Source organism: Callospermophilus lateralis, chromosome 10, assembly GCF_048772815.1.
Source record: "Callospermophilus lateralis isolate mCalLat2 chromosome 10, mCalLat2.hap1, whole genome shotgun sequence".
Taxonomy (NCBI): Eukaryota; Metazoa; Chordata; class Mammalia; order Rodentia; family Sciuridae; genus Callospermophilus; species Callospermophilus lateralis.
In genome coordinates this window covers 4,827,762-4,851,347 of record NC_135314.1, presented here as the reverse complement: position 1 = coordinate 4,851,347, position 23,586 = coordinate 4,827,762, and the positions used below count along the sequence as shown (strand labels likewise).

The window sequence follows — 23,586 nt, the reverse complement described above, 5'->3', positions numbered from 1 at the left end:
CAAGTTAGGGCCGCGAAGACTTCATTGTGTCCTTATTAAAAACGGTGTATTAGGTGACAATTTATCTGGTGAATTTGGGGAGGTGCTGGAAAGATCCATCCCTAGCTAAAGTATGCCCCCGAGCTTCACCTACAGCACACCTGCCGAGGGACGGAAAATGCCTCTGAGATAGACGATTATGCTTCTATGGGTCTTTGAGGCTTTTCTTAAAGAGAAGGTACGAAGTCTTGTAGAAGTGGCACCTGACAGTGCCTACTCTGTGGGTGCCTCCCAGCAGACGCAGAGCGCATCCTGGGACAGACTCTCAACCGGCAGGCAGGACGAGGTGAAAGGAGAGGGCTCCATCCGCTGGGTACTGAACACCTGGCAGTGAGTGTTCTCCCCTCCATTCCACAGTCCTGCTGAGGCGAACTTGTCCACCTTGCAACGACCATAATTCTCCGTCTTGAGACAGAAACACAGGCCTCTGTGCTGCCGACAGATAGGAGTTCCAGCTATCACGGCATTGACTCGGGAGAGGGTCAGGATCTAAGTCAGCCGGGCTCAGAAGTAGGTCAGAGTGACGAGAGTCACGTGAAGACCATTTGGCCGAAAATAACCAAGGGGGGAACTATATCAAGAAACAAAAACCAACTCATGGCTATGCTTTGGGAGAGAGAGAAAAAACATGCTTGAAACTTTCTAGCACAGCTTTTTGAAGAAAGCATTGCACTTGGATTGCCACAGACAGCCATGGCTCAGGGCGCACAGCCAGGAGGAACCCTCACTTTGGCCTCCAGTTCTGCCACCTCTTGTGCAAGTTATAAAATGTCTTTTGGCCTCAATTTCCTTATATGCAAATTAGGGATAATTGCAGCAGCCATTTCATAGAATGGTTTTGAGATCAGATGAGTTAAGATTAGGAAAGTTCTTAGAACAGTCATTGGTAGATACACAGTGAGGTCGAAATGCTAGTTCATTTAGTAAATATAGGTATGTCCAGCTTTGACACATCCTTAATGAACAAAGTTCCCAATTCGCCAATTAAATAAGTAATTTACACAGTCAATAGGTCTCTGGCATATTGCTTAACTAGTGAGGAATTTTGCTTCATGTAGATGATAGTCTGAGACAAATACCTTCAATAAAATGTAAATATATTTACAATAAGATAACAAAAGGTGACTTCCTTGTTGTAAAGAAAATATTTCTAGGAAATAGGCTAGAGATTATACAGAGAAAATTTTCTAATTAAAATAATCCACTAACCTCAAGAGTGGTTGACAAATTTTAAAACATGGTTCTAGAATAATTCTTTCCAGGATGGAAGGCAGACCTGCAGTTTCCTTCATTCTGTCTGACATGGACAGGATAATTATGATCCATCCATATCCCCTCCCTCAATTTGGCTCTAATCCATAGAAAAGATTCTAAAACTCATCAAAGAGTTCTCTGTGGGCAATAGTCATTAACAAACTATAAGTATAAAGAAATACAGATGAAAATGGTCACTAAATTGGTAGAATATCTGGAAACCACTCCATTAGGAGTAGCTGGGAGTTCGTCTGTGAACCCCTTTGCTCTCAGACTGAAATTCTGTCTTCAGATACAACAAGCTCCATGTTCACATGAAAGCCTAATAAAGAAATAAATGGGCCTCCGAATCGTTACTGCAAGGAGAATAATCCACAGTTGAATTGTCAGTTCATGTATCATGCCACTTGAGGTCATGTTGAGGAAAATAAACTAAGTGCCTGGATAAGCCACATTCTGACCCTCTCCTTAAAAGAAAAGAGAGCTCTCTAGGTGATCTGCCTTGCCTTCAAAAGTTGACCGAAGACAGTCAGAACCTACATAGTGTCTCCTGTACCAGCAGTTATGTTGATTCCTTTCAAGAAAATGAACTTACAACAAGAATTCTGAGCTTGGAATCATCTAGGTTCTCGCACTGAGCCAACCTGAGACCAGATGCACTCGTATCACACATCTGTAAGGACATTCTTGAGTTGAGTTTGCCTAGCAACAGGTAATCTAGATAGACCCCTGGTAGAAGTCTGTGTTAGGTTGCTAAATGTGTCTTCTTTGCCCACCCAGAGCCCAATGTGAATATAAAAGACACACAGTCCCTTGGGGGTTTTATCTCTTTAAAAAAAAAAAAAAACACCATCACCCGAAAAGATTGAAACTGTAGAGAAGAAAGGGTGTTTGACATGGAATCCAAAGCATGCTCTTGTATGCTAAGCCTCCAGAGACGCATGAAGTCTCCAATATTTTTCAAATAAACAGTAGGTTATTAAAAGCAGTGGGAATCTTTGTTAAAGAACTATTTCCTGAACCAGAAGTTTTTTCTGGAGCTCCCCAGGCATCCCTTCATAATAAATGGGACCATTTCTAAGCACCTAAGTGTGCTTCACATCCTAGAAGTCATTTCCTTTGGCCCCTCCCAGCATTTGCCCCAGAACAACTCTTAATTCACTGACTCACGACAGAGGGGATCCCCCACCATTATCCTCTCAAGTTTGTGTCACCAACCCTCTTCCCATCTTGCCAGCACACCTGGGCTCGTCCACCTACTCTCAGCATGATGACGGACAGACCACCATATCCTCCAGACTCCCAGACGTTTCACAGGTACTTCAAACTCAGACCTACAACATGGTACCTGCTCCTGTCACCACTATCAATCAAAGTCCCTAAGAAAGTAAGTTGAGACTTATCTTTCCAATGGCCCTCTTTCATCTTCTTGTACCAGGTACTAACGATTCCTTCTTGAAATGACACATGTTCAAACTCCCTGCATCTCCATGTTCACATGCCAAGTCACAGTGGGTAGCCTGGGGGTGTGGTCAAGTACCGCCCTCTGTCCACTGGCTTCAGCACCCTGGGATGGACAGCTCCACACACTTGGCCAGGATCCTGCACAGTGGGCAGGAGTGTCTCTCTCCACTCCATTAGTCATTCTCTGAAGTCATGAACCTTCACTCAACTTCAGAAGTAAAATCCAGAAATGGTGGGAAACCACTGTTGACCAGGGAGGGCCAGGAGTTAGGGTAGAGACCCTGCCTCTCCATCCTCCAGTCCAGGGAAGCTCCCAGGTGAAACGGAGGCTGTTGGTCCCCAGACCCCGTCTTGAGAATCATTGTCCTATTGATTCCTCTGAAGATTACCAGCAGCAATGAGCCCAACTTCCCACAGTAGCAATTAGCTCATTAATGCAAACTTTACTTAACCTTTCTCCTTTTCTTTTCCATTCTCTTACTGGGGGACCTGTGAATCATATCCTGAATAAGTAATCTGCAGCCAGTCTGCACCTCACGCTCTCCTCTCAGGAGAACTGAAGCTTGGACGAGGCCAGTATGGTCTCCTACCTGATCTCAGCCTCCTAACTGTCTAGCTGCCAGACTGCTAACCTGAGTCCAATCTCCACACAGGAGCCCAGAGGACCCTGCTGAGGCATAAACAGAACGATGAGATCGCCCTGTTTAACGTCATCCTATGCCCCCAGGCCACACGTCCCCAAGAGGCACTGAAGCTCCTTCCTGCCATGTGCTGCTCCTAATCCATCTTAAGTACCTGCACATTTCCCAGCACCTCTGTTTTCCCAAATGAGCAGATTGACAAGCATTCTACAATACCCAAACTCTGCAGGCTGTTCCTAAAGTTTCAAAGGGGTCCTTTGATGAAGAGTGATCCTGACGTTGCCGAAGGTGAGGGTTGTGTAAAATAGGGTGACCTTGAGCCTGACCTGGGTATTACACCGGGGCAATGTTTCTATTGTGGCTTTCAGGGGAGAAGTGATACACTTAGGACAGGACAGGCACTTCTCCAGGTGCAGACTCTTTGCCTGTTTCATGTGTGGAATTCATGGCTCCTGGGGTGTACACCTCCAGAACACGGACGCAGGCTTCCCTGGCTGTAAACAGGGACAGGGCTTGGGTTCTACTGAGGGCAGAACGACGGGAAGCTAGCTGGTATGGCTGGAGGAAGTGGGGGGTCAGTGCTGCGGTTCTCCACTGGAGGGAGCTCAGCCAGGACGGCAACCGGTCAGTCTAGACGAGATTTTATTTGACACAGGACACCAAACCCAGTGGTCTCCCATCACTCTGTGAGCTGATGACCTGGCCCCCCGACCCTCTGCCTTCACCTCCCCCTCTTACAGAACAGGGCACACAGGTTTCTCGCTGTCTTGGGAACACTCCGAACTCACTCCTGACTCAGGGTGTTTGTCCTTATTGGTCCGTCTGCCTGGGACTCACTTCCTCGGATCCCTGGGAATCACTGCTGCACTGTGCTCCAATCAAAAATCTTGTCAGAAGAGCCACCCTGTCCATCGTATCTGCAGGACTACTTCTGACCCTGTCCGTCTCAGTCACCCCACCCATGTGCTTTTACTCGCACATGTGGACACAGGCACAGTTGGTGGGCCTGGGCACTACCTCTTTCCTGCACTGGAAGCTGGGCTCCGAGGGTCAGGGCCTTGGATGGTATCCCTACCCCCCAGAACAACATCGATTGTAAAATAATTGTACACTAAGTACTTGCTGAATGAGTGAAGGAAAGTGATGGCGTCGATATGACATCAGAAATTGGGCTAATAAACATAGCAATAGAACAGTGGCCTCACCTCGTAGAAGTTTTGATTTTTTCCTATCAACTGAGGGCTGACTGCAGGCTTTTGGACTGTCTGTGTGTTTCTCCACGTGACAGCTCACCACCAACCCCCAGAAACTACAGGCCAACATGAGAGGCAAAGCTCATGAGGACATCAGCGTCCCAGCCAGCAGGCGCGTGGTGTCTGAGCCTCCGTCCTTGGTGCAGAGCCATGAGGAGGAAGGGCCCGGGCATGTGTGTCCTGCCACTAAGTCTGGCACGTCCTCTCAAAATGACTTCACTCATGCCAGGATGGCCCAGCGGATGACATCACTGAGATCACTGGTCCACTGTTACTTGAGGCTTGAGGCCCGTACATGAGAGTTAAGATGATTTTGCTCTTTGTTAGTTCTATTTCTCTTATGATAGCAGCTGATTTATTTTAAATTAAATATTCATTAGTCTTCCTGATGATCCAATCTATTACAAATGTGCTGAGCTTTGTAACGTCCCAAGACTGGAAGACCACGGCCAGGAACAACTAGGTATGAGGCCCTGAATTCCACTTCTAGCACCCCCATTTATTCTACACCTCCGTCTGGGGGGCGACTCATTCCCAACTCCTGGAGTGTCTTCAGAAACGCTCAGCACTTGTCTGACTCTGTGCCAAGGCCCCGTGCTACTCCATCGCCTCAACTTGGGCTCCTCCATGGCCTGTCCGTGTGCCGCCCCCTCCGTCAAGGTCCAAAGCCATGGGCACGTGACTGGAAGAGAGGAAGAGGCAGAGGGAGGAGCGGGGAGGGAGTTACCGCCAAGCGCCCACTCTGTAGTAGGCACTGAGAGAACTACATGTTCGGGTCATCTAACCTCTCGCTGCCCGGTTAGGTATCGTCTCTTTTTATGATGAAGAAACTGGACATAAGGAGACGGTGAAGGGATTAACACAAGGTCACCAGCTAACATGTGTCCACATCTTGATAAGGATGAAGGAAGGAGGGAGAAAGAGGGACGGAGGGAGGGAGATGTACGGGGTGGGCCTGCCCTCGGTCCTCTCGCCCGCCAGCCACAGTGCGCTGCTTCCAGAACAGTCTCCCCCTACTCACGACGCCTGGTCTGGGGGTCTCTGTGGTGCCCATCAGTCCTACATCAGGCAAGTACTTCTCCATGGCAAGGGGTAAAGGAGGTACCTCTGAGCCGGGCGCAGCCTCTAAGTCTTTTTTGGTGCTTCGTGACCTCAGACAAGAGGCCAAGGGCTTCTGACCTCCCTTCCCTCACTGATTAAACGGAGAGCGACCAGAGGGTTCTGTTGTCAGCCTGGTGCTGCGGCTTTGACAACTGTGGCTAGTTAAACTCTCACTGTCCCTATTTTACAGACAAGAAGACTGAGGCTCTGGGAAGTAAGTCGAGTTCCCAAAGTCAGATGGGAAACAAAGAAGCAGCAACTGGACCCGGTCCTCCTCTCTCTGCGGGCACAACAGGGCCCCCACCAGGCGCTCAGTGACACTGATGTCTCCCTTATCAGAGTTCATTTTGCCTTGTAATTAACGGCCTGTCGCTTTGAGACTCCCGGCCACCCTCACTGTGACAGGCCATTTCAAGAACCCCAGCTTCTCATCCTACTTCCGCGTCCTCCAAGCTAAAGCTCAGCCCCCAAACTTTAAAGCATCTAAGGCAGAAACATTTCTTTATTCCAGTTAAAGATGAAAGTACATCCCCTTGGAGGTCTTTGTAAATCTTGGTTACTTCATGTGGATTCTGTTTCCTCAACCATCTCTGTGTTTTTCTTCATGAATGAAGCGAGAGATCGTGTCAAAGGTGAGGGCTCAGTTCCCCTCTGTGAGATGCAGTGCTCTTTCTGGAAACGGCAGTGGTAAACAGTGAGAGTCTTAATCACACCTAACAGCTCTACCTGATCTGCCTCAGTCTTCGCCCTGCTAAAGCAGTGAGAAAAGTCAACAACTTGGACATCCAAAGTCGAAATTCTGCCTGGCTGCGGCTACAGTTGTAAAGGGAGCTGTCACAACAGGAGCTAACCATAGGGACAAAAACCCCCTGTCCCAATCATTGTGAATCAAGGGCAAAGGGTATGAGGGACCAGGAAGACACCCATGCTTTGAAGTAACCCTCCCCCTGCCACCACAGGCCTGGCCCAGCAGCTCAGGCAGGTTTATCATCAAATGCATCGATTGGTCAGTTGGTCATCAAATGCAGTAAAGAATCTTGCAAACCGTTCCCCTTCCTGTCCTTCCTGAAGTTACAGCCTCAGCTGCAGCTCAGTTCTAGCCTCACCACTCCTCACGTGACCTGGAGAGCCCCTATGCTGCTCCTGGGTCTCACTTTATCTCGGTGTGTGACTCACCGTGCTATGGACCACAGAGATTTTCTGTTAAAATCCCCTAACAGAGGCCAAAGACCTATCAACCTCTCTCTTAGGACACAGGCCTTTGTCATGTGAGGCTGAGTTAGTCTGCAGCGTCGTCCTTCTGCACGGAAGCACACCATCACATGCACAGGTAAAGGTGTACCTTTTCTTCTCTCCAGTTGACTGGCCCTGCAGCCGACCTTCCGGATGCTTCCTCTCCTCCCAGTCCTCTCTCTCAGTTGACTTACTGCCTAACCCTTCAGCACACCCCTCCCCCACCTCCAGGAACCCACTTCATACATCCCCAGCCTAAGGAAGGCTACTCTCCTCCCTTTGCCGGGGCCTGCAGTTTATTATAGCCCTGTGGGATCTGTCACCTGTCTCTCTTGCTGTGGACTGGGAGCTCTTGATGAGAGCAAAGGTACTTTCATCATCTCAGTGACTGTCCCAGGGCCTGGCAGTTAGGAGGATGTGCTGAGTACCTTGTTGCTTAGTGATGAAATAAGGGGTAGATAGAGGAATAAAGAACAGGAAGTGTAGTAATTTAAAGTACAAGAGAATATATTCTAACTTCCCGTCGATGTTTTTGAAGAGTTACAGCTCAGAATTTTTTTTTTTTTCCTTTTTTTCCCTTAGCAAGTAAAACACAAGAACATCACGGTGAAGTTTTTGAGAAAACAAAATAAGGATTATTACAGATAAAGACTTTGAGAGAATGCTTCACTGGAAAGTCAGGAGTATGCAGCAGTCCTTAGCCAGTTCCCTCATTTTAGCCACATCTTGCTCACCAAAATGAACAGGGGGCCCAGGAAAGCGGCTTTGACCTTACTTACAGTTATTTAAAAGTGACTGGATTTCTGAAGTCAGAATGGTACTATTGTGGACATGAGCCCCTGTGGTACACATCAGAGAGCTTAAATCCTTCATATCTGCTCTTTCTCTAAAAATAACTTGGTTTTTCTAGGTACTTTTAATTTCTGAATAAGTTTTAGAAAAGTTTTTGTAATTCCTATAACAAAGATTGCTGGGCTCCTGATTAGGGTTTTTCTATTACTCAGCAGTCTTCACTGTATCTTATGCTAAATCTATCCCTAAATATTTGATATTTGGAAGAGTGTATTTTAATTTCCCAATTGTTTTCACTAGTCTATGGACCCATAGTTGATTTGGGGTATTGACTTTGCCTGTGGACTTGCTATAGTTGCTTATTGTTATATAACAGACAGATAGTAGACATCTTAATATTTTCTCTCTCCTCACCCTTACCAGGTCATTTTTGTGCCTTTCTTTACAAATGTTATAAATTACATTTATTTTTCTTGCTTAAGTACAAAGGGTATGACCTCTAGGATAGCAGTAAAAGTATGAAGGCAAAGTCCTCCACGCTTATTCCCAATCACAGGGCTAAAGAGCACTAAATGCTAGCCATCTGTCACAGGTGCCTTCCAGTATCTGGTGCTATGACTTGTTTGTGAGACAGTTTTTAAAATCAGGAATGGATGTTGAATAATGAATTGTTCCTTTCCTGTGAGAAAGACTACCTCCCCCTGATATGTTATTCATTTTGCTTACTGCTAATTCAATATACTGATATTTTGTTAAATAGTTTTGCATTTATACTCATGAGAAATAATAGTTCACATTTGTCTCTGTGTAATATCTTTATCAAATTATTATTTTAGAATATACTATATCATAAACCAACTGGGGAGCTTCTTCCTTCTCCTTTATTATGTAAGAGAATTTTTGAAGTATGCTATTATCTTTCTCTTAAATGTTTATCATAATTTATAAACAAAGACTCTGGGCCTACAATTACTTTGGAAATTTTTGTTAAAAAGCTCAGTTCCTATGATAGATGTATGCCATTCACGTTTCCCTTTTATCTTGTGTCAATTTGGTCATTTCTTTCAAATCATTGAACATTTGATCTAACTTTTCAAATACTATGACATAAAATTGTCAATAAAAGCTCAATAATTGTCAATATATATGTGTGTCTGTATGTATACACAGAATACATATAAAGAAAGGCACAATATTAAGATGTCTACTATATGTGTATTATACACACAGATACACACACACACACACACACACATATCTGCAGTGCTGGGAATTGATATCTAGGCCTTATCTATAATAGTTTGTTGTTATCTTTTTAACTAGTGTTTTTAGGGGTCATAGTGATATTTGTATCTATGTTTACTGTGAATGCTGTAATAGGTTACAAGCAACTTATAGTTTCAAACATCACAAATTATTCTTATTGCTCAGTTCAAAATGTGTATTGCATAATTGTTGGGTAAAATATTCTATAACTATCAATTATGTTATTTGATTTTCTTCCAATTACTGAGAAAGGCGTGTTGAGCTTTCTCCATATCACTGACTACTTTGTCTCTTCAGTTCCATTAGAGTTCTCATCATGCATTTTGAATTGCCCTATATCAGATTTTGATGTTGTTAGTATCTGAATGTTCCCCAAAGTCTCATGTGTCAAAGGCTTGTGCCCAGCTAGTGGCACTATTGGGAGATGTTGGAAATTTTAGAAGGGGGGGTGGCTAACGTGGATCAATGCCTTAAAGTTTGCATCTTGCCCCTGGACTCTTCCTCCTGCTCTCTGCTACCTGGCTACCAGGAGTCGAGCTGCTATTCTCTGCCACACCCTTCCACCATGATGTACTGTCTCATCACAGGCTCAGATACCACGGAGTTAGCAACCTCGGACGGAAAACTTGGAATCTGTAAGCCAAAGGAAATATCTCCTCCTTTAATTTTTTTTCTCCAATATTCTTCCAAAGCCATCGAAAGCTGACCAACACAGAAAACTGGCACCAAGAAGCAGAGTGTTTGCTGTGATCACACCTAATTATGTGGTTTTTAAGGCTTTGGAAATGGTTTGCAGAGGGAATTTTGGAAAGGTTTAGAGATGTGGGCTACAAAACCTCTAGAATGTTGTAAAGTAGAATTTAGTGGACAATTCTAGAGTGAGTTTAAAAGACCATAATTCTTATAGGAATGCAGACAATAATGACTGTACTCATGGAGTTTCAGATGAGAATGAGAACTCTGTCGGGAATTACAGTAGAAGCCAGTTTGTCTTACAACATTGCAAATAACTTGTCCAAATTTTGACCATTCCCTGGGTCTTTATGAGAGGCTGAGTTTGAAGTTGATGAATTAACTAACTAAAGGAGGAAATTTCAAGGCAGCACTGAATTTAGGCGGTGGCATGGGTATTACTGGCTGTTCCTAGTCAGATTTACTGTGAGAACTGAGTGCCAAGTGTAGAGCAGAAAGATTTGAAAAATTTGCATACTGGTATCACACCTGTTATGGTAAGGTAGGGCCAAGGGTAGCATTGCTAAGGAGATTAATGCCATTAAAAATAAACCAGTACTTTGCACCAGAAAAAGTATTAAAAATGTCCTGAAGGCAATTCAGTATTTGACTAGACCCCACCCATCACAGACTCAAAGGTATAAAACTCCTTTGAAAAGCTTTGTTTCAAGAAGAGAGCACCAAGGCACTCTGCTCACATAGGACCACCTAAGAACTGGTTCCCCAAAAGTCACATCCCTTTGTTCAGGAGCCCAAATTCCAATGTAATAATGGTCCAAAACGATGTGGCTATAATACTGCAGTCAGAAGCAGGCCTGTGCACATGGTGATGGATTTGCAGGAATGAAGAGTTCAAGAATTGCGGGGTCATGGTAGCTTCCACCAAGATTTCAAAAGAAGGTCTGGGAGGCCAGTCATCATGAGACAGGGTAAGAATTCCTGAAGACAGCCCCTGAGAGCATGATGCATGAAGCTCTGAGAGTAAAATCAAAGTACAGTGGAGACCCCAGGAAACTGGAGATGCCTGGAACATGGAATGTCTGCCAAGGAAAGCCACCGGAAACGAGCAGAGCCAGGCCAAGAGAGAGCTGAGGAGGAACAACCAGCAAGGTCAGAGGGTGAAGCTGCTCAAGACGTTTGGAATCTACATCCAACTATCACCAGCCCCAGGTGCTGGAAATGTTTACCCTCCTGGACTGGGGTTTTGTCCTTGTCCCATCCTTCCTTTCTAGCACGTACCCCTTCGTTTGGGGATGGAACGTTTGCCCTGTCTCTGTCTCACCACTGAATGTTGAAAGCATGTAACTTGGTTTTGAGTTTTCAGGGATTTACAGCTAAGAGTTTGCTTTGAATCTCAGAGGAGACTTTGGACTTGGGCTTTTGAGCAATGCTGGAGCTGTTAAGATTTTGGGACTCTATGAGATGGAATAAATGCATCCGACATGTGCATGAGACTCTGGGGGCAGGGGTGGAATGTTATGGTCTGGGGCTAGAATGTCTCCTAAAGGCTCAAGTGTTGCAGGCTCGGCCCCAGCTGATGGTGCTACTGGGAGTGGTAGAAACTCTTCAAGTGGGCCTAGGGGAAGGACCTGGGTCACTGAGGGCATGCTTTGGAAAAGTATATTTTGTCTCTGGGCATTTTCCTCTCTCTTTCCTGTCCCTGGCCTCTACGAGGCAAGCAGCTTTGCTCTACCATTCCCTTCCACCATGATGTCCTCCCTCACCACAGAACCCAAAACACTGGAGACAGCTGATCACAGACTGAAACCTCATAAACGGGGAGCCAAATAGATTTCTGTTCCTCTATACTGTTCCTCATTCTTCTCAGGTATTCTATCACAGAGACATAACCTAACACAGATGTCTTCTCAATGCATTGGCCAGGTGTCTTTATAAGTGCCATTATTTGTTCATGCTAATATTCCTTGTCCTTAGATGTATTTTGCCTAATATTGACACATCTCATCAACATTTTTATGATTTAAATTTCATACCATTTCATTTTTAATCTATTTGTGCCATTATATTTAAACCGTGTTTGCATTAGGCAGCATGTATTTGCATCTTACTTTTTGAATCACTCTGTGAATTTAATTTGTGTATTTAGTCCACTTGCACTTAAATAGTAATATGATTTTAAGTTTACCCTCTACCTTTTCATCCATTGTTCCTGTCCTCCTTGTTACTTTTCATCTCTTTTCCTACCTTCACTTCTGGTTAGTTATATATGTTTTATCTCTTCTGTTGGAATAATGATTGTAACCCTTTGTTTCATTTTTTGGTTAATTTCTCTGGAGTTTACATTCTACATATTAACTCTCCAGGTCTATGTTCAGATAACACTGTTCCATTTCATGTATAATCTGTGAGAACCCTTACAGTAGTACAACTCCATATTCTTCTTGTCATCCTTTGTACCATTGTTATTGTACATTTTATTTTTAAATGTTATAAATCCCATGATAAATGATAAATTGTTATTATTGTTTACACATGTAAATTTGTCTGTGTGTGTGTGTGTGTGTGTGTGTGTGTGTGTGTATGGTGCTAGGGATTGAACCCAAGACCACGTGCATGTCTGTCAGGCAAGCGCTCTCCAACACTGAGCTACAGACCCATCCCTTTTTATTTTATTTTTATTTTGAGACAGGTCTCACTAAATTGCTGAGGGTCTCACTAAGTTGCCCATGCTGGCCCTGAACTTTGATTCTCCTGCCTCAGTCTCCCAAGTCACTGGGATTAGAGCTGTGAGCCATAATGCCAAGCTCCCTAAATATCTTTAAAAGAAAATAAAATGCAAATAAAGGGTCTTTTATATTCAGCAACAAGTCTGTCATACCCAGGGGACTTCCTTTCTCATGTAGATCAAAGTTTCCATCTGAAATCATTTTCTTTTAATTTGACAAAAATTCTTTAATATGTATTATAGGCAAAACTTGTTAGCAATTAATTATCTCAACTTTTGTCTGAATATCTTCATTTCATCTTCATTTCTGAAGTGTATATGAATATATTTTGCTAGTTATAAAACGTTTGTTAACAAGTTTTCTGCCCCTGCCCTTTTAGGACATTAAAGACACTGTTCCATTTGCCCCTGGCTTGCATTTTTGCTGACGAGTTATCTGAAGTTTTCTCAATTCATTCCCCTGTACATAATGAATATAATTTCTCTGAGTGCTTTTTAATATTTTTTCTTTACCATTTGTTTTTGACAATTTGATTATGATATGCCATGGTCTAGCTTTCTCTGTGCTTTTACTTCTTGGTTTTTATTAATCTTTGTGATGTGTAGATGTATGTTTTCATCACATTTAGAAGCCTTTTCAACAGGGTTTTCAAATATATTTTCCCTGCCCTTCCTCTTAAACTCTAATTTCATATATAAATGATATTGCCCCCCATTCACCAAAATATTGTATAACATTTCTCAGTCTTTAATATCTTTATGCAGAAATGTAGATATTTTCTTTTGCCCTCTTTTCAAATTCAGGAATCTTGTGCTGCGCATTCAGCCTCCCATGAACTATACCCAGAGAGCTTCAGGTATTGTATTTTTCAGATCTAGAATTTCTTTTGGTCCTTTTAAAAGTATTTCCTATTTCTCTCCTTCTATTCCCTAATTTTTCACTCACTGAATCCTGGAAAATAGTTACGATAGCTGCTTTCAGACTTTGCCTGCTGATTCCCACATCTGCTGCATCTATTAGAATGCTTATTTTAATTGTTTTCAGCTTATGTTCACATTTTCTTGCTTCCTTACAGATTCAATAATAATATTTTGTTACATTCAGGTCATTTGTGGATATACTACGCTCTTGGCAGTCTGGATCATTTGTTTGTTTGTTTTGGTTTTGGTTTTGGATTGTTGAATATTGTTCTTACTGACAATTAAGGTTCAGGAGAAGTTCCCCAGCCTGTTAAGTATCTCTCTGGGTTTTGTAGGACCGGCCTACAGTAGCCCTCATCCCAGGCTAATCTTGGCGCGTGGCCTTTCTGAGATTTCAACTGAGTTCCACGTGGGTCCCCTGTTCTGACTAGCTGGAATCAGAATTCCAACATTTCCAAACACTGTGTGACCTCTGCTGGATTTCAGGGAGTCACCCCGCTCTATGGAACAGGGCGTTCAGTTAATACTGTAAAGGGGCCCCATGTAGACTTCTAGAGGACCTTGTCTGAACAGCTCCCTAATCTCCCATACCCTCCCCGTGACGTCCAGTCTCCTCAGGAGCTCTAAATTTCTACTTCTCTTGTCCCTATCGAGAAAGTCCTCAGCTGTCAATCGGGGCTCTGCATCCCTCTGCCACATTTTGGAAAATGACCCAAGCAAAATCCAGGAGCTCAGCTCTTCAATTCCCTCCCAGGGACCACAGCCTGGGCTGCCTGCTGCACTGCCAGAAAACCTTCTTCATATATTTGTATCCCATTTCATAGTTGTTCAGGATAGAAGACCACGCCATGGTGGGCACCCTCCACTGGTGCAGACTCCAGTCCACTGACCAAGGATCCTGCAGTCCTCTCCCCTGTCCTGCCCTGGAACTGGCCCTCCCCCTCTGGCTTTCTCCCACAAGCCTCTAAGCAGCTGTGGAATATCCAGTCTTCAACATGGCAGTGTCCCTGTCCCACATCCATGTCCAACGTCTCCATTTTTAGGCTTTCTGTCATAGCAAAATCCCTGAAAGTGTAGAAACGCTTGCATGGTTTTGTATCCCTCCATACTGACACCTTTCTTTTCCTGAGCGCCTCCCCTTGGGCGCTCCCGGCATCCACTCTGCTCTTGAAGGTCACAGACTGCATCCATCATCCCAAACCAACTCCCAAGCCAACGCCCATTCTTGGTTTTGCTGTTTTTCTACTTTTTGCAGGATTGGATACAAGAAAGTACCCTTCTTTCTTGATGTATTTCCTGTTTGGCTCCCAGGGCCCCCCAGTCCCCAGGATTTCCTCCGTTGCCTTCTCAGTTTCTTGCTGATTCCTTCAACCCCCATTTGGAGCTCTGAGTTCTGGAGCTGGCCAGGCCTGGCCCCTCTGGCTTCTCCCCATGTCAGAACTGCTCTGCCCGGTGGCTTCCCCATGGTGGCGGAGGGGGCTTCCCCCACCTGGCTGGGAGGCAGACAGTGTGCTTCCACTGCGGACGCCCCTTTCTCTCTCTGCAACATTCACTCTGCGAGCACGTTTCCTGTGTCACCTCCACACACCGTGAACTCAGGGGCCTCTCATTACTGTTTTCCTTCCCGCCTCTCATTACTGTTTTCCTTCATCTGGCCTGTGCTGCTGAAATAGCCTCTTACCTATTCTTCTTGCCTCTGGCCCAGGCCATTTTTCACAAGCTGCACTGTGATAATTAAAAAGATAAATCAGGCTATGTCACACCAGAGTCAGAGTCACCACTGGCCTCTCTGTGCATGTAGGAAAAGATGGACTTCCAAAATAACTGCATACTCAGATTGGGACAAAATCAACTGGGATTTTACAAATCACTGATACCTGGTCACCACTTCCAAAGACGGTTATTTAATTAGTATGGGTTGCAGCTTGGAAATGAGGACTTCTTTAGAGCTCCCCATCCAATTCCAATGTGTGGCGAAGTTTGAGGATCGCTAATGGGTCTATCATCCTTAGGGAAAGGGGACAGTAAACACCAAGACCTGCGTGTTTCCTGTTCTAAACACCTCGCCATGTGTAGGGAGTTATGAGAGCAAGCCTGGGCCAGAATGTCCAGGAGCATATGACCTTCAGGACGCTGGCTTTCTCTCCTGCATGCCAGGCACCAGGGCAAGCTGGAGCTTTGTGAGAAAGCTACTTTCTTGCCACTACACCAGGACAGCTGCTCCTTGGGATGCTGGTCATCCAAACAAACTAAGCAGGCTAACGTTGACGATGTCACTGCTTCTGCAGCCTGAGATGTAAAACCCCTGAGCTGGACTGGGCACGGGACTGGGAGCGCTGTGGACAGGATGTGTGCCACTGGTCAGACCAACCGACACTGGAGAAACGCCATCTGGGAGAGCAGGCCCTGCTGTGGAAGCACCGGGAAGCATGGAGGTGCTATCTGTCACCTGTCCCCACTGAGCTCCTCCTGGGGCAGTCACTGACCTCTGGTAAGCTTTCCCCAATAAACCCTATGTCCCCAAGGCCATCTCCAGGCACTTTCTGCGGCCTTTCCACAACCTACCCCACTGCCCTGGCACAAATGGGTCATGAACGTGGAAATTGGCAACTTGGAAAAATAAAATAAAAAGAATAAGTTCCCAGACACCTGGGAGAGGGATCCACTCCCAAAGATGGTCACTTAGTGGGTCTGAGTGGGGACCAGAAAACACGCATCTGTGTTTGCTTTCTCCCAGGAGACCCACAGTGCAGTCCAGCTGAGAGCCACTGCCCCCAGTGGCTTGTCCCTGCTGGTTTCTCCAGTGACACCGATCTGTTTGTGAGCATGCTTCCTCTCAGGTCCTTCACTGTACATTCACAGAAGCTCATTCTGAAGAGCAGCTGCAAGGAGCCTGGGAAGGCTCAGTTCAGACCACTTGACCACTGTTGGGTCCAAATGTCCGGCTGCCTTTCCTCTAAGGGAGAGCAATACGAAGAGCGTCCCGTACATTTTGATCTGTCATTTTTGTTCCCTGACCTGGATCCTTCAGAGCAGATTACAGTGAAGACAGGCTGATGCGCTGTTTTGCCCTTCACAACGGTTCAGAGTCAGTCCTGCTCCTAAGAAAATGCATGGGAAACAGAGACGACGTTGGATCCCATTTGTATTCATATTCAAAAAGTGGAGGAAAAAAACCAAGCACCCAGTTCTCATAAGCAAACGTGGAAGGTGGAAAGAAAGAGTGCCTTGGGTATCCTTAACCCGTCTCTAACTGGAGATCAGTGTCTACCCTTCCACTCTTGGAAATTCTGGGGAATACCACGTTGGTTTCTTCACAGGAGGAGGTGAGAAGGGCATGGCTTGCCAGTCGGACAGGAAGGAGTGCCGTGGAGGGATGAGGGTGAGGACCGAGGCAGGACGGGACACACCACGCAGGGAAGAGTGTGCTCAGGACTCTCGGTGATCCTGACCATAGCGGACCTCACTCCCAGCAACCACACAAAGGGAAACTTTAAATGCAGATGTCAACATCGATGTACGCCTCTAACGTCATCCAGTTACCCTTGCAGTGTGGATGGACGCTGCGCTCCTGAAGGGTCACCCAGGCCTGACGAGCACCGAGAAACCAGCAGCTTGATTTACCGACACGGCACATGCTTCATGAGACGTCGGTGTTGAGGAAAGATGAAATAAACCCGTGCTCACATTTTAGATGTATTAAGACCACTGCCAGGGCTTTTCACAAGTCACAGGAGGCTGTTTTAATTTTTTCCATAAATACAACTACATTCTGCATAATTTTAAAAATGTTGCAACAGTTTCCCCAAATAATGATAGACTTACTGGCAAATAGAAGAGAGGGGCAAGGAAACCACGTTTCTAAAATTAAATGGATATTATTTGTAGCCACTATTTTATAGCTCTTTAGAAAAACTGTTTTACTTTTAAAAGCTATTTATCTAAAACAGTAAAAAGTATTAGAATAAAATAAAGGCAAGGGCTAACAGACTTTGGTTTTCAAAAATAAGGCTGGAGCCCCATTTCATGAATTAAACCCTTTGACCCCATGACCCCCACATTTCCAAGAACATATTGGTTAGCTGCCGTTATCTGTAGCACCAGATTTGCAGTAGCTGAAACCATCACTTGGAAGTTGGGGGAATTCCTGGTTGATTTTTATATTGTTTCTTAAGGGAGAAGAATGCATTTCTAAGAATTCTTGTTCTTTTCAGACATGTCAGGCCCCACCCTCTCGGAGCACGTCGGATCCTGCTCACCTGGGCCCCAGGCACCCCTCTGCCTACCTCTCACAATCAGCTGGCTCTGGTGCTCCACGGCCGCCGCCTCGTTCCGGGCTATGCAGGTGTAATTGCCATTGTGCAGGAGGGAGAGGTTGGAGATCCTCAGGGAGCTGGTGAAGTCGATGTTGTCGATGGTCACCCCCAGGCTGGCTGGGATGGGCCGGCCGTCCTTCTGCCAGGTGATGGTGATGGGTAGGTCCCCTGAGACCACAACACACGGGATGAAGACCCGCTGCCCGATGGAGAATCTTGGAAACTCAAAGGGTTGGATAAAAGGTGGAACTGGAAGAAAAAGGAAAAAGAAGAACATACTAGAGGAAGACAAAGGAGCAGTGTCTCTATCCCATATTCTCTGCTCTGTCAACGCCTTGCCTGACCCTGCAGGAGTGACCCAGCAGTGACACAGCACAGAAATGGTCAACTCCACAGGAGCCGAACCCAAGCTCCGTTTGTTTGGAGTTTCAGATCATTCCAAATGAAAAGGAGAGCGTGATTTGCACCCAATACCTATGATTTACCTAATTTAATAACAATACCTAATTATAAATAAAATATTTCAGGTAGAACACTGGGGGAGTGCAAATACTGTGAAAGAGGGGTATTTTTTTTTTTTCTCTAAGCTTTTAAAATTGATGGCTGCAGGCCTGGTGTGGTGGCTCACACCTGTCATCCCAGTGGCTCTGGAGGCTGAAGCAGGAGGATCGGGAGGTCAAAGCCAGCCTCAGTTATGGCAAGGTGCTAAGCAGCTCAGTGAGACCCTGTCTCTAAATAAGACCCAAATTGGGCTGAGGATATGGCTCAGTGGCTGAGTGCCCTTCAGTACAATCCCCAGTACCCTCCTCCCACAAAAAACGATGAGTGCAGGTGAGACTTCTTTCCTGCTCTGCCATTAGTAGCATTATGGTGACTGCGCCCACCCCACCGCTGCACACCTTGCTGAAGAAACAGTTCTGTTCTGTTGCTGAAGTTGTTTTCTACACCCAACTGACAGCAACTGTGAGTTAAGACACCGGTTAGGAATCTCACATGCGCCTGAATTCCCCTTCATTTTATGCATTCTATGTGTGACCTTATATTCCAAATGGGTCCAGGGGCTGGGGCTGTAGTTCAGTAGCAGAGCACTTGCCTAGGATGTGTGAGGCACTGGGTTTGATCCTCAGTACCACATAAAAATAAATAAATAAAATAAAGGCATTGTGTCCATCTACAACTACAATTTTATTTTATTTTATTTATTTTATTTTTTTAAAGGAGTCCAGGGCAAGTCGACTGGTTGTAGCATTGTGTTGATCAGGAAAATAAGGTTCTAGCCTTCAGCCCAGCCAGCCACAGACTCAGCTAAACTCTGTCTGGGAAGCTCTGTTTTCCTTTAATTTCCCCAATAAACTCCTGCTTCTCTCTTCTGCTGCAGGTCAGCCTTCCTAGACTGAAGGTGCACACGGCATCACTGGTTAGAGTGCCCAGGGAGCCACGTTCAAACCCCGCTGATTGACAAGCCATGGGCAAGATATTATTGAGCTACTACTCTTGGCTGTATGGGGTCATTCACAGACTCATTTTGCAGATGAGGAAACTGAGATTCGATGATGTTAATTAGTCCTTGGACTTAGAACTAGTTGGCTGGTCTACGAGGGCTCGACACATGCCTATTTGGCAGAAATTGGTGCCTCCATTGTGGTTCTTTGTTGTGTTTTTTTGCAAACATATTTTTTAAAGAAATAGTGTATGTAGGGGTTTGGAATTGACTAAGGGAACGAACTAAGATTCAGAAGAATGTGAAAACCTAAAATAAACCAGTTGCCATATAGAGCAAGGCTATTAAACAGCAAAATGCCTGCAGAGTTTGCTCATTGATCAATTACAGATCCTCTGTTACCAACTCAGGGGAGACATAGGAACCCAGAGAAATCTAATCACGCCCAGTTCCTCAGGTCCAGGTGTGCTGGGCACACAGCAGGCAGTGCGGTGTGCCCGTCTCTCCCCACAGCACTGTTGCTTTAAATCTTGTGCCAGGTAGTAGAAATGTTTACTCTGTCTATAGTAATTATTAACAATTCATACACTTCCATTTTTTGTTACATGAAAAGCCCATTTCTTCTTTGGTTTCTATGGGCAGTAGCCTGGTTGTGCTCACACTGGCCTTCCCGTTGGCCTGGCTCGTTCTTCTTAGGTAAGACTGCATGGTTTTGAGTCCTGCTTCACCACTGATTGCAGTGCTCTACCCTTCCCTGCGACCCCGTTTCCTTGTTCATAGAACCAGGAGGGTGGCCCGGCTCGGCTCTGGGGAGACGGGAGGAGGGTGTCAGACTTCCTGAGTCTGAGGCCAATTCTCAGCATTGGTCTTACTCACAAGCCTTTAGGTGAGGACACCGCCCAGTGGGAGGGCTACTGGGCAGGGAAGCCTCCATTTCACCCTCAGTTACAACAGGAAGAAGGAATACAGAGGGACTCTTTCCATGCCCCAAATCAAGAAAGAGAGGTGAGCCATTTTTCACCTATGTAACAACAGATAATGTAGGGAATGTAGTGTCCATGATCGTTAAGTTCAAGAACGTTCCCTACAACAGAGACGGATATGCAACGGAGGAGGGACGTGTGCACAATGATCTAGGAACAGTGGGAGGATCAATCAGTTTCAGAGGAACTGTGTTAAAAACAAAACCCGAAACTAACCCCTACGCTATCCATTATTCCAAACAATAAGTTAAAAAAATTACAAGGAATATAATTGCTGTTACATAAGTAAATTTCAGAAACTTAGCCTTAAAGCAACAATGCAGAGAACAGGAAGTGAGTCTCCAAAGCACGGAAAACGAGGGTCAGCCAGCTGATGCTCCAGGTCTCCTGCCTGCCCCCCAGAGGGTGAGCCTCGCTTGGAGAACCTCGTTTTTTCCTCATTCTTTCAAAATTGATTTTCATTTTAATTATTAGCACATATTAATTATACAAAATGAGTCTCTTTGAGTTTTTTCATACACACATATAGTGTCATTTGTCCTATCCCCCACCACCCTGTCCCATCTGCCCCTCTACCACCCCTTTCCCCACCAAATGTCCCCATTCCCTTTCCATGTCCTGTTTTAAACCATTAGGACACTCTCCACTATGTAATTTCTTGGTCTAGAGTAGATGCAGAGACTTCAGGCATACTGACATGGGCTTAGTCAGAGGCCACCGTGGGCAAGATCACACAGGTGAGAACCAGAAGAGTCACACCAGATGGGAACCACAGTTCAGTTGGAAGCAATTGGGGAACACTCTGTACTGGCGCACGCTGCCCGATAGACAGTTTTGGCTTTTTTATTTCTATTTTTTGGTAATTCATGCAAAGTCATAAGACACAATTAAGTTTGAATTGTAGGTGATGGTTAATACATGAAAAGAAAAAAGATATATTTAAAAAATTAAAACATTCACAAAAAATGAAACCTGTTAAAATAGCGGAAATTGAAAGTTGCAAGATTTCACTTAGCATAATTGTCTCCAGATCTATCCGTTTCCTGGTAAAGGTCATAAAGTCATTCTTTTTATATGGCTGAGGAATATCCCACCATGTGTATATGCCACATTTTCTTTACCCATTCATCGTTGAAGGCAGCTAGGTTGTTTCCATAGCTTAGTTACGTTTGCATAAATGTGACAAATATACTCATTATCATGTGTAACTAAAAAGAACAAATAAAAAAAGAAAATTTGTGTTGCACGATCAAAAGATTGAGTATGAGGGAGACGCCACGTTCCCACAGTAACGTCACGGTCAGCTTTGCTCTGTGCTCCCCCACCGCGTTACAGCAGGCTGCTCATCATCTCCAAGGAGAATCCACTCTCCCCATCGTGATGATGTTGTCTGTCTTGCTTCAGCTGAGTCACCAGTGCTATACACCATGTTCCTAAAGGGTCCAAAATCTCATGTTTTGCATTCATGGGATATAAATTGGAGGCAAAACAAAATCAAGGAATTAAGGAACTCCATGATTTGGGGAAAACTGAGCCCCACATTTGAGAGAACCTGGTTACTTTATGGGGCTCACTATGGCCCTTATATGAGGCAGTTCCCTGAATCCCACCATCGGTGAAGCCTTGTAATGCTACAGGAGCAGAAGTTCTGAGTGTGGCGTGCGTCATTTTGACATATCCTTTCTACAAGCAGTGTGTCCATATCCAGTGAATGTCACTTTTTTCCAGGTTTGTGTATTCTGTAATAGGAGACCCTTTCTCTGAAGCAGCTCAGAACCACCAAATACTGCCCAATGCCAGTTTGGACTCATTCTTTCTAAACCCTTCATATGAACATTAAATCAGGCTGCTCCATATCTGTGTCTTTTTCCTCAACAACTAATTGTATATTATTTTTCATAAGGTGAGAAAATATTTCAAAAAATTTTTTCCCCAGGTAAGAGGTGTATGACACACTGCAAAACGATGGCTAGGTGTCCTCGGCCTTGAGTAATCAGCCAAGGGTCTTGATTCCATTTCTCAAACTCTCTGATCTTATTTCTTCACAGGGAGGGATGATAATCATGTGCAGTGCCCGAGAGTGTTGGTGGACAGCTTGGGTCACACTCCCGGCTCAGAGCCCCGGGTGGTGGACAGGGGGTGCTCAGGACTCTCCTTCTCTTCCTCATCCCCCTTTGTCCCAGGGCCCGTGGCTCACTGGGAGGATAAAATATACACATGGATGTGGGGAGGTCCCGAGGCTCTGTTCCCCAGCCATGTAGAATTCCTCTATTCCGGCTTTTGTCTTCTCCTCTCTAGTGGTGATGTTGTCCTGTGAATCTCCACACAATTCTCAAGACGAGTGCCCTGGTCTCAGGATGAGGGTTCCTACTGTCGGGATGCATGTTCCTGGACTCTGGATGAGTGCTCCTGGTCTCTGGATGAGTGTCCCCAGTATCAGGATGAGTGTTCCCAGTGTCAGGATGAGTGTTCCTGGACTCTGGATGAGTGCTCCTGGACTCTGGATGAGTGCTTCTGGACTCTGGATGAGTGTTCCTGGTCTCAGGATGACTGCTCCTGATCTTAGGATAGTGCTCCTGGTCAGGACGAGTGGCCCTACTCTCATACTGTCTGAAGGCTACGCCTGGAGCCACAGTCCACTCAGACATGGCAATAGATCTTTCATCTTCTCAACCCCTTTCTCACCCACCTCCCTTCTACTTCATGAGATCTTCCTCCCATTCTTTTGTAAGATTTCTTTTTTTAACACCCCAGTTTCTTCTTGAAGTATTGCATCTTTGAAACCTGTATTTTTCCAAAATTATTTCTTCTGATTCTGTTCATTACAGGAATTCAAGTCCCATGACCTGTTTCTCAGAGTTCAGTCCCAATGGCACACCCACTTCACATGCCCGATCCCCACAGGACCTGCCCAGGACCTGCCCAGGCAGAGAGCTGTGTACTGTTCCTGAAAGTGCAAACTGTGGCTCCAATGCCACGAGGCCAAGGACACCTTGCGCAGCACCTCTTGGTCTGTTTGCCTGGAAGACTGCTTAATTGTCCAACTCTGCTACTCTACAGCATGCTTGAGGTTTCAAATTGTAGACAACCTATCCAGTAGGGGACACTTCTCCACTCTGGACATATCGCACAACTGAACTTTCCCTTCATTCATTCCAAGGGTCTGTTTTCAAAACCTTGCTGTGAAATACGTCATGTTTACACTTCAACGAGGACAGTGACTTATGTGCATGACCATTTCCTTAGGTAGGGCAACCCAGGGGGACAGGAGATGGGTTCAATTTATCCTTCCTATTTCCCACACCTAATGGAGAAAACAATGCTGTGCACATCTTAATTTTGAGGATGCCTTTACCTTTACACTGAAGGCCACCCTGAAGTCGTGAGGAAGGACCTACACCGGAGAACGAGGCTGACATTTCAGGACATAATAGTGACAACCCTCCTCCTGGCGCTGCAGGCTG

At 45.3% G+C, this 23,586-nt stretch overlaps 1 protein-coding gene across 1 annotated transcript in view; it reads right to left on the bottom strand.

The window, feature by feature from the left end:
* The window catches only part of Dscam (DS cell adhesion molecule), a 678,135-nt gene that overhangs the window by 215,298 nt on the left and 439,251 nt on the right, over positions 1-23,586 (bottom strand). Inside the window, exon 11 of the mRNA XM_077110439.1 lies at positions 17,669-17,947. Within this exon, the coding sequence (XP_076966554.1) occupies positions 17,669-17,947 (279 nt within the window). The remainder of the gene's footprint in view (positions 1-17,668; positions 17,948-23,586) is intronic.